This window comes from Chiloscyllium plagiosum, chromosome 22, assembly GCF_004010195.1.
Source record: "Chiloscyllium plagiosum isolate BGI_BamShark_2017 chromosome 22, ASM401019v2, whole genome shotgun sequence".
Taxonomy (NCBI): Eukaryota; Metazoa; Chordata; class Chondrichthyes; order Orectolobiformes; family Hemiscylliidae; genus Chiloscyllium; species Chiloscyllium plagiosum.
The window spans coordinates 26,953,688-26,966,011 of NC_057731.1; the positions used below are offsets into that span (position 1 = coordinate 26,953,688).

The 12,324-nt window shown below is 36.5% G+C and overlaps 1 protein-coding gene across 5 annotated transcripts in view; it reads left to right on the forward strand.

Moving 5' to 3' along the window:
* The window catches only part of LOC122561142 (disintegrin and metalloproteinase domain-containing protein 12), a 344,810-nt gene that overhangs the window by 42,816 nt on the left and 289,670 nt on the right, over positions 1 to 12,324 (forward strand). For all 5 annotated transcript variants that reach the window (XM_043712616.1, XM_043712619.1, XM_043712618.1 and 2 more), the window contains one exon: positions 8,837 to 8,970. In XM_043712616.1, coding sequence (XP_043568551.1) covers positions 8,837 to 8,970 — 134 coding nt within the window. The remainder of the gene's footprint in view (positions 1 to 8,836; positions 8,971 to 12,324) is intronic.

The following is a 12,324-nucleotide window of genomic DNA, read 5'->3' on the forward strand; positions in this document are numbered from 1 at the left end:
AAGACATCCAAGACCTGCAAATACATCTTTGCAGTCTCATTGGATCTGTTCAACATTCATTTGGTGACCTGTGAAACATTGCACATCTCTTCTTGCACATGTAGTGTTCCCAACTCAAGTATTAGACTTGCTTCAGCTGAGATGAATGGAGTTTGCTGACTGTCAATTATTTAGAACTCCAGTTTTTCCCATTCTTCCTCTTGCACAGAGCTGTAGCTTCATTTGTTCTTGTGGGATGAGTATCATTCCATTATATAGCCTCAGTTTTATTTTTGAAGACTTCATTTTTTTACCAATTTATATAGGTATGTGAAGCTCATGATGTTTCATGAAGCACTGGTATCTAATGCTTCACATTCACCTGATGCTCTCCTGTAGTTATCTAACAGTCATAAACCATATATCACCTTTAGACGTGATGTGCCAACCAGTTTCATGATATGGAGTGACTCAGTAGAATCATTGTTAGATGTCTCTCCAACGACCATCCTCATTGGCTTCTCTCGAGCTAAGGACATATCATAGCAATAGATCACAAGTCTGGATTGCCTATGGACATATGGAACTTTTTAATTGCAATATATTCTATAAAAGAGGGCATATGGTCAAAAGGTGACTGCAGATATAAATTCAGTGGCCATTTGTCAAAACCTGTGTGAACCAATGGAATGTCACACCTGTAGAGTGTCAAGGAAACTTTCTAAACAGGGAGGCATAAAAGGAAGAGATAATGAGGGGCTTAGTACTTCAGTAAACAGTTAACACCTAAAATTATGTCTCAAATTTAAGACATGTTTATCTTTCATGCCTTCAGGAATATACAAAAAATGTTTAAATCCTACTACAACCCTTAGTTTATACGTTGCTACTGGGCTGATGAGCTGTTGTTGGCTACTGTGCTGTAAAGGTCACCACTTGATTACAGCCAATAGGCACAACTCTGCTGCCAGTAGAAGAGAAATAATCTCTCACTTTGGAATGCTAGAAACCATGCAAACCAGTAATGTCACAAAGGAAATGGGACAAAAGCCAGTCAACTAATTGCACAGCCAAGAATCTTGAAAATAATTGCTTCGCAACCAGTGTCAATGTTACCAACTTAAAGGCCACATTATTCCATCATCGAATCTTCACGGAACACAGAGATTGACTTGTATACCATGTAACTGTTGCATCTTACTCAATTCATTTTTATAATCTGCATGTACGCATGCCGTGTTTATAGTTATCTTTTATTGTGTTTAGCAGCTTATAAAGTTACCCCTTCCTTAGCATAAGAAAGTCTGGTTAATTTGGCTTCTTTTATGGCTTAAATACATTTAGATTGTGAAGGGGTATCTATGAGGAAATTATTCCTTTTTAAATTCAGCTTGTTGTGACAAATTGAGAGGGGGCTGAATTAAAATGGGAAACTACTGCATGCCTTTTCACCTCGGAGGTATCTCATGTGGAATCAAACTGGGGACCCTTGTTTGGGGACCAGACATAACAAAAATCATTCTACTTTTCACAGGTAGAGCACTGCTTCCCTCAAGCTGAACATGCTTCTTTTTGTGTGGTGTTCGCTGTAACTTACACTCTGGCGTTAATCTTTCTGCTTGCCCGTCTGCAAATATTTCTTCTTGTTTTCCAATACGTTGTTCTTTTTTGATCTGGAATGTCTCTTAGTGTAATGCGAGCATCAACAGTTCCTTGTTAATACTTTCTAACTGATGGTTGACAAGCTCAGAGCTTCTGGACACTTTGGTAGCCTGTTAGCTCTATTGTTGAACACGTCCCTTTCTTTGAGGGTTCAAAATTTGTCTTTATGCCCTCCAAACTTTCTCCAGTCAGGCTTTTCTACTTCTCAGAACTAGATTTCAACATAGCTTGTAGAACTATGTCTTTACACTGATAACAGAGTTGCCACTCTTATTTGTTACAGCATTTTAATCAATTCTGTACCTATTTCAGAGTTTTGCGACTGAGACGGAAGAAATTCTAATTCTGTCTCATGTCACATTTTATTTCCTCAATAGTAGGGAGGAAGACTCAGAGCCATTCTAACTCAATCAGGAAAATCTAACTATATAATGTCCGCACAATGTTAGCTTCACACTTCTAATATCATATTTCAGCTCGTGTGTTTTACCAGCAAATACTTAAAAGTGAAATTAAGTTGCATGAGTATGACAAGCTGCAATTGTATAATAAATTTCACCAAACAGTCTGCTAGGAACCTGGGAGTTAAAATTTAATTCTAATATACTTTACTCCACTGTTTTTACCTTTTCCCAAATATCTATAATTATAAATGGTCTCTAACATCAATATAGGTCTTAACACTGTACAAATTTTGCAAAATATTAATACAAACCTTTCAGATTTGGAACTTATGTCTGTTGCTAGGATTTTTTCTTAAAACATAAAGTATGCTGAAAAAATATTTTGCTTAACAAGTCATTTTAACACTTCTTACTCTAATATTTCATAATTTCTGCTGTGAAAACCATTTTTTAAAAAATTGCAACAAGCTGAGCTCTGCCTTTTGTTTCTACCTGTTACCATAGCATCAGGATCTTTGGCTGGAGATCAGTGGTACAGCCACAACAACAAAAACTATGTGTTCCTGTTATCTCTAGGTCTAGGCAGGCTGTCTTTAATAGAATGACAGGCAAAAGTGAGGACTGCAGATGCTGGAGATCAGAGTCTAGATTAGAGTAGTGCTGGAAAAGCACAGCAGGTCAGGCAGCATCCTGATGAAGGGCTTTTGCCCGAAACATCGATTTTCCTGTTCTTTGGATGCTGCCTGACCTGCTGTGCTTTTCCAGCACAACTCTAATCTAAACTTTAATAGAATGACACTTTAGTGCATATATTTATGTTGACAAAAATACTTTTCTGACTGCTATGGAGATTTAAATGTAAGCATGTTGAAGAAACTATTGTGTATTTGGAAACAAAATAGTTGCCATTTTATTATATGTGTCTTCAAAATTGTTTTGGTCTCTAAAATTCATTGTCAGGTTTTACATACAATGCGACCATTTTTGATTTTCATTTCGCAGATGTGAAAGACCTTCAACTGTTTTGGGCTTCTGTGAGCATGATCCATTTACAATTACAATGATGAAAAATGTACATTCTCATTTATTGTAGATTTGTGATACATGTTTGCTTAGGTATACAAAGAGCTGAACGCATGCATAAATTTGGATAAGATGGGAAGCCATTGTGTGCATATGGGAATTTGGAGTGAGACATATTATCTTAAGCTTTTTGTAACCTTTTCAAAAAGTGATTTATGTTATAAGAAATAAAGCCAGACTTTTGTTACAAAAAGCAAAATCTTGAGTTATTATTTCTTAAAAAGAGCATGTTTTAAACATTTAGTGCTTTACCAGCAAGACAGATGAAACATCTTATATTGTACCCTTGGGCTAATCCTCTGTGTTTAGGGATGAAGAGAAATTTGTGGTTCAGATGTTCCTTTACAGCTGGTTTTATGACATCAGAAGGCTAAAATCATTGATCTATCACATTTTGGTAAAATTCATGAAATACTTTCATGTACAGATGTGATATTAAGAAAACAGAGGAACAGTTATGCAAAATAATATATAATTCATAGGATAAGATACCTTCCCTTGTATTGTACTTAAACCTAATTGTTATAACATCGCAGTAAGGACAATAGGCAGAATTTATGATCCAGTGTAGTGGTGTGGAAGGGGAGGCTGGATGATGCCATAAAACTGAAAAGGTGAAGTGAAATGGACTGCCCATCCATAGTCCAGGTGCTTCACTCAGGCTTGGGGAGTGCTGAGCATGGCCTTTTTGCCTAGAATTTAATGAAGACCCTTAAGTGGCCAGTTAAGAGCAGCTTTCCACTATTTCTAGCATTCAGTGCGCACTGAGAAACCATTCTTCCCTTTTCTCAGCAGCAGTCCAACCTTAAGATGGAACCAACCTGAATAGCCTCAAGGAGGCCAACTGCAATAACGTCCATTCTGCAGCCTACTCTACATTTACTTAAACACCAAAAATTTGTTTTTAAATAAGATTTAGCTTCATACATCTATGTAAGGTACATAAGTTTACTTCAGTGTATTTGAATCTGTTCTTATCAAAGAGATGCTTTTACTTGCTCTAGGATCACTCAATGTCTTCTGTTCTCCTACATAAATAATGTATAGCTTCAGTATTTGCTTCATATTTTGGTAAAAAAAATAGCACAGATCCCTCTTCAGACATTTCAGCTAAATGGACTATTCTTGTGATACAAAAGTGTTGGAAGAGATGATGGTATTGGGAATAGTTTTCGGTTGCTCTAGACATGAATTTGAGTCTTCTCCTATGCTGCAAGCTTTTACATGGTTCTTTAGGCAATATCTGTGACCTTTATGTGTTTAATGTATTAAATATTTGAATAGAGGCAATCTAAGAAGAGGTTTATTTTTGTGGAGTTCTTCTGAGATTATGTCATGCAGTTGAACTCCAGTATCATTAACAAAAGTAGAGAATATGGACTGCACCTCATTTTCACCAAGGAAGGAATTCTACATTTATCCTTTGGCCTGCAGTTTTAAAGCATAAAGTGCTGGAAAGAGTGAGGTTTGATAAACAATGATACAGGAACAGTACCTCCCTTTTGATATCTTTTAGAGTTAAGTAAATGTTTTGGTAAATGCATCTTAAACCTAAGTAAGAAATTAAATTAAGTTGTCTGTTATTTTATGACATCATTGCTCTGAAATTGTCATTGACATTTCTTTGCAAGCTATTCATCTTTGTAAAAATCAATAATGCTTTTGCTCACAAAACCAGTATCGACTGTGCCATTCAATAATTATTGAAACTTTAAGCTGTTGAAAATGTCTTTAAATTAAAATTGCTTTCTAGTTTTCTTTTCAGAATTGTAAAAAAAATTAGCAGCCTTTCTGCACTAACAATTGAAACTAACTGTAACTGTACTTTAAAATGTCATACTGTAGTAATAAATACTGACTACTTATCATATCTTCATTTTTAAGAACTCTCATCCTGTGAAATGTACAATGTAAAAGAGATCAAGGTAGATCATTAGTATCTTGCAACAAATACTCTACCTCCTTTGTTTTACTTCTAGCCACATATACCAGTATCTCAGCATCACTGACCAGTTAGCTTGAGAAAGTATGCTTAACATGTTGCATGCAATGCCTTAGCAATTGAAGTCAATGGTAATAGTGGATGTTTAATGCTACTTCCATGATGTAGTCAGCTTTCTAAGGCAAATGTGTTTGTTTTCATGGTATGGGCTGTATTTATCCAATTTCCTTTATAATTTTATTAAATCTGCTTCCACAGCCTTTCAAGCATTACAGTCGAAGTTAAAACATAATCTCCCCATCTCCTTCTAAATCTCCTTTGTAAATCTTTTGTCTGTTATCATCAATCTGTGTGTTCTTGTTACTCTCCTTTTAACAATGGGAACAGTTTATCCTTATTTCCGCAATTGAAACCCCTTCATAATCACTTCCTAACCGTCCCTGTTCTAAGTAGATAAATTTCAGTATCTCCAGTCTCTCCACAAACCAGAGTTCCTCCTTTCGGAGAATTCTCCAGACCCTCTCAAGACCTCAACATCCTTCCTAAAGGGTGGTGCCCAGAATTGATTATAATGCTCCAGCTGAGGCCTAACCAGTGATTTATAAAGACTTGGCGTAACTTATTTGTTTTAAACTCTGCCTTTGTTTATAAAACCAGAATCCCACTTGCATCTTTTATGGCACATCTGGACTTCAGAACAGGAGAAGGCTACTTGGCTTCTCATTCAGCCCACCTTCATTTCATACCACTAAATGTCTTTGTAAAACTAAATTCCAGCAACCTCTGATTTAAGATTTAAATTGATTTATCATTGTAGGGGAGCTCCAAATCTCTACAATCTTTTGTGTGTAGAATTGTTTATTAATTTCACTCCTGAAAGGTCTTGCTCTAATTTCAAGATTACATCCCCTGTTCCTAGATCCCTCCCATCTCCTTTCAGCAGGAATAGTTTCTTTCTATTTGCCCTATCTGCTTCACTTAATATTTGAAATCTTGGATAACAGGTTTCAAAAAATGCAACCCTAGTTACTGTAATCTCTCCTTATAATTTAAGCTTTTATCATTCTAGTAAACCTAAACTGCACTCAGTCCAAGGTTGCTAAAGTTTGTTAAGTTTCTTTTTTTAAGTTGTTCTTTTTATATCTGAAGTTGATGACCTTACAATTACCCCTACTTTGGATTCCAGTTCCATGGTTTTACCCATTCATTTAATCCATTAAATGTCTGCAATGTCATGCTTTCATCTACATTACTGATACTAGTGCCGATCATATGTCGTTGGCAAATTTGAAACTATGGCTTTCTCTCTTATCATTTAAATTGTTAGTAAACACAAACTATCATAATATATTACTGATATCATGGAATCCCATGTAGATCCTTGAAGAACACCATTAGTCATTTTCTGTCAATTATCCTTTCACTCTGTTTCCCACCACTCAAGTAATTATCAAACCAGATCAATAACTTTCCTTCAGTTACATGGGTTTCTGATGAGGGACATCATTGAATGCCTCCAGAAATCCGTATAAATAGCATTGATAGACCTTATTTTGTACACTACTTCTGCCATTCTTTTGAAAAGCAGTTCAGTCAAGGTCACAAACCATGCTGTTTTTTTCCTAACGTAATTGTAAATAAAAATCAAGTCGATTTTGATATTCCCTTCAAACTTCTTTTCATATTCCCTTTTTGTAGCTCTTACTATCTACCTTGCCACATTTTGCATTTTTCTCAGTTTGTTTTATTCCTTTAAAGAATAGAGGCAATGCACGACAGGCTAGCATTTATTATCCATCCCTCCTTGCTCTGGAACTGAGTGCTTGCTAGGCCATTTCAGAGGCAGTTAACAGTCAACCGCTTTATTATGGAACTGGAGTCACATGTTGGCCAGACTAGGCAAAAGAAGATCAGATTTCCTTCCCTAAATGGCATTAATGAACCAAATAGGCTTTTATGATAGTTCACAGTAGTTACATAGTCACCATTCAGCTAGATTTCGGTTTCAAATTTTGATTGCATTCAGATTTAACAATCTGCTATGGTGTGACTGAAGCTCAGGACACCACAGCATCGAAGGCGGGGTCACTTTACCACTATGACTGCACACCACCACCATCCCCCACCCCGATCTGTTTCTTTTTAATGCATTTTGCTTTATTTTCTCTTCCAGTTTTATATTGTCTCTTACCTTTCTAGTTATCCATAGCTGTTCTATGTAGGCATGTAGAGTTCTTGCCTCTTGAGAGTATTGATGGTTCTTTAGTTTTAACTTTTTCTGATTTTCTGACATATTGTAAGGAGACTTTTTTTCAGTTTGCCATAGACAGTCTCTGTCTCACCCCATTTAAATCAGCCTTACCTAACCAATCCTGTCTTAGCTGTTTTATACTTTTACCTTTCAAATGCTGCAGTGACTTCAGCCATATTAGAATTACTATTAAGTAAGTATTCTCATCTGTAGGTTCAGGAATTCAGGAAACAATATTGACATTTGTGGATAAGATGATAAATTATTCTGAATAGTGTGACAATAGGCTAACATGGCAACTAAGTAATCTAGAGTTGCAATTTAACGTAAAAGATGAATACATGTGTTTTGGCAGACTAAGAAAAGTAAATGTAACATTTTAAACATTGTTACAGCTATAGTACCTTGCCTATTTTTACTATAACTACAAAGGTTAAGGAATTACTCAACGCTTTTGGAGATAACATGTAAGCATCACCAGACGATTGGCTGGATGGCAAAAAAGCAGAGATTATGCATAATAGGTCTGTGTCTGATTGGCAGGATGCAACAAGTGGAGTCCCAGAGGACTCTGTGCTGGGGCCTCAACATTTTACATCAGTGACTCAGGGAATGAAGACAGGGCAACTAAATTCGCAGATGACACCAAAATAATAAGAAAGTATGGTGTGAAGAAGACATAAGAAAGTTGCAGAGAGATATAGATAGGTTGAGAGGCTGGATGAAAATCTGGCAGATGGAATATAATGTGGGAAAGTGGGACAATGTGACTACAACTTGCTGTTGTTCCATCTGGTCCACTCACTGAGAGAATTTCTTGCACTCATCATTATGTCAATACTGCTACTTCTATTTCTGGTGTATCAATTATGATAGTAAAAATATTATCTCTGATCTTTTATCTTCTTGCATTTGATAATGAAATATTTTTGTTGTTATTTTTCTGGGTGTGATAATTTTGTAAAAATTAAATCTGTTTTAGACACCTGCTTCGCATTGGTTCTCATTTTGTTAATGCCATGATGTTATGATTCTCCCTTCAACTTTGTCTTTCTTGCTTTCGAGGAGTGCAGGTCTTCCATGTGGTTTAGCCCTACGCAGCAAGCTGCATCATATGAATCAATAGTAGGATTTTACCCCCTACAATATATGGGCTGGTCTAAAAGTAAGCACATTAGCGAAAGGAAGAAATCATCCTTGCTGATAACATTTAGAAATATCCAGGGATGCAACTGTATTTGCTGGACGAAAGCTGTGATGTTTATATGTTGTATGGCAGAAGTTGGTTTTAATGAGGGAAATTTGTAGCATTGCTTATTTGATTTTAAGTCAGAGAGAATCTTTGTTGCAAGAATCTTGATAATGCATGGCTTAATATACTTCACTTTGCCTACTGCTGCAAGGTATAAACTTATATTTTTCGTTCTTGACATATAAAAGCCTGAACAATGTGTTACATTATGTACATTTAGGAGCATAGTCCATTTCCGATCTTTAACAATGATGTGTTTACAGGTAATACATTGTCCAGTAAACTCTCATCGCCTAGGCAACAAGGCCATCTAAAGCAGCTGCAACAATATGAACAAATAGTTCCTTACCTCCTGGATGGAGATCACCAGAAACAATCTAGCAACCTGCATGGAAAGGTCAGCATCTTTATTTTCCTGTTTCTAACTTGAAAAAGTGACCTATGCCTGATCCGACATAAATCATTCTTCATAGTGGATCAAGTAGATATAATTGCCACTGTGTACTTTTAATATCTTTCTAACATGACTTACAGTGCTTTCTGTCTGGATTTTTAAGATTAGAGTTTGTATCCAAAGAAAATTAAATATTGCCTAGTTGGGCAAAAACAATCATAGCATTTTGAGAAAAAAATTATAATTTCCAGTAATGTTTATATTAATGTTTAAGATCAGACACAGGCCATTCGACAGAAATATTCTAATTTTCACAGGGGACAGCATGCAGCCAAATCTGACCTCAGCAAATTTCATGCGGCTTAAGTTTACTATAACCTCTAGGCTGAGGACTGCTGCCCAATCCATTCATTATTTTCATTGTTACTTATTACTTTCCTGAGGATAATATCTTCCTAACATTTTGGTACCTTTACAAGTCTACTGAAGATTTTATAAAAAGACCAGTACCTGGTATACTGAGGTCAATGAATGCGGGCATGTAGTTGGAAAACTAAAACACATTCAATTAATGTAAAGTTTGGTATCGAGTACCAGAAGCTGGACTTTTTTCTTCTGTGCTCTCTAGTGTTTTTTTTACTGTTTCTTATCTGATGTTAGCGCTACAATGGTAGAATTCACTTTTAAATTAAAGTTCAGAAGAAGCCCAAACATGGTTTACACTACATAGTCAGAACTGAATTCAAATTGAAGTTTTGTGACCATTGTTATTCAGGATGTGACTAGTGATGTTCCTTAGGGATCTGTGTTGAAACTTTATTGCTGGAACAGCACAGCAGGTCAGGCAGCATCCAGGGAACAGGAGATTCGACGTTTCGGGCACAGGCCCTTCTTCAGGAAAGAAGGGCCTGAAGAAGGGCCTGTGCCCGAAACGTCGAATCTCCTGTTCCCTGGATGCTGCCTGACCTGCTGTGCTGTTCCAGCAATAAAGTTTCAACTTTGATCTCCAGCATCTGCAGACCTCACTTTCTCCTTAGGGATCTGCACTGGGAGGCTTTTCATGATATTTATAAATGACGTGGATGAAGGAATAGCAAGGAGAAATTTGGCATGTAATACACAGATCTACATCAATTCCTCAGAGCGGGTAATGCTAGGGGCTACTACCTGTGTGGTCCATGTAGTGTTCTACTTTGATCTCGATGAAGAATGGCATATGAACTATTCAGGGAATAGCCTGTGGTGCTGGCTGCTCTGGGAACCAACCTAAGTCTGCAGAAGCAACGCTACATGAACACATTTCTCTCTCAGAGGGTGGCACAATAAATAATATAGATTGGAGCAGAAAGTTGCAATAGGGTTTTGATGGATTGTGGATTTTGTGGAAAATATGATATCATTCACTCTGGACCTAAGAAACATGGAACAGAGTAAAATAATGAGAAATTAAGATCATTGGATAAGAAAAGATATATCGGTCCAAATACAGAAATCACTAAAAGCTAGTGGACAAGCACAAAAATAATTTAGAAGGCTAGCAGAATGTAGAACTTTACCTAAGAGAGTTGGAATACCAAGGGTTGAAAATTGAAGAAGTCTTAAACTCTGGTTAGATCCCATTTGGAGTACTGCATCCAGTTCTAGGCATCATTCAGCCAGAAAGATATATCAGTCTTCAAGGCAGAGCAGTTCAACTTCATAAAATGATAAGACAATGAGTGTTAAATTATATTATCTGGGTACATAAACAAGATTTGCATTTTCTTGAATGTAGAAGGTACATTACTTGATTTTATTGCGGTGTTTCCAGTGTGTTTTTATTGTTTGGATCAGGATTCTGGTAATTTGGATTTACTTTATTCTTTTACATGATATAGGTGTCGCTGGCTCGCCCAGTATTTATTGTCCTCTTGATAGCTGACAAAGTACTCCCATTGATTCAGGACCTCAGAGAAATCTAGAATCCATCTGTAATGCCATACTTCCTACTAGGGGACACTCCATACCCGACCAACTGTCCTACATTTTGATGCCACACCTTCTGGTTGACTGTAGACATCAACAACTGCAACTTAGTAACTGATCGGAATGAAGTTCTATGTTTAAATAATGCTCAACCTCCTGAAGGGAGATCAGAGAAGATGTGTTTACTTTGCTTCACAAGTGGCACATGAGGAACAGGTCAACTCATGACTATGCCCATCAATGTCAGACCATCTTCCACATTGTGATAGAATCATTCCTGCCCACATCTCGATCATTCTTAGTGCATCAGCTGAAACTGTTGAATGGATTGCTAATCTCGACATTATACTTCCCAGCCATATGAATAGTAATAATTGAGGTGTTAAAGATGATTAAAGAATTTGAGAGAGTAAATAAGACAAACTGATTCATCTGATGGGAACAAGGGGCCATAATCTCAAAATTAGTGCTACACTTTCAGTCTCAAATCAGAAGTAATGTCAGGAAACAATTGTTTGAACAAAGGGTAGTGGAAATCTGGAATAAAATAAAGATCTGCAGATGCTGGAAATCTGAAACAAAACCGTAAATTGCTGGAGGAATTCAGAACGTTCTGAAGAAGGGTCACTGGACTCAAAATGTTAACTCTGCTTTCTTTCCACAGGTGCTGCCAGATCTGCTGAGCTTCTCCAACAATTTTGGAATTGTCATCTCAATAGACCAGTGGAGAATTTAAAAATTGAGATTGATAGAGTTTTGGCTTTTCAAATATATTACGGGTTAATAAATGAGGATTGGTAGAAGGAGTTGAGATTCAGACTAACAATGACTGAATTAATTGGTTAAACAGGCTTGAGGGGTTGAATGGCCAACTGTTGTTTGTGTGATGCCACCTGCAAATTTGATGTAGCACTGTCAAGTGTCTTTGCTGAAGTGATAGTGAATGATATAATTGATTGCACTGGAAGTATACTTACTTTCATGTCTATATGGAAGAGAAACTATTTGGCAGTAATGGAATAGCTTACTGAACTTCTTTTGGAGTGGATAGCAATGATCTTTGGAAGGAGGGCATTTTATAATACATTTCTAATATTCTTATGACCGTTACTATTTATTCCCATTTATTTTACCAACAAGTGGGACATTTCCTTATGATCACAAAGCTTAATAACATTTGCAACAGGATGCCCTAGCAATTTTCTTTAATGGGCCATTCAGTTGTTCTTCTAAGCACTTGCATGAGCACAAAAGAGTTACGACATAAAATATCAAATTCTGAAGCACACATAGATAAATCTCTTTCTATGCTAAATTGCAATCTATCAGCTTCAATTTGATGAGTCCATTTGAATTTTTTTGTCTTGTTTTGCAAAAATACTGGTTTTGTAG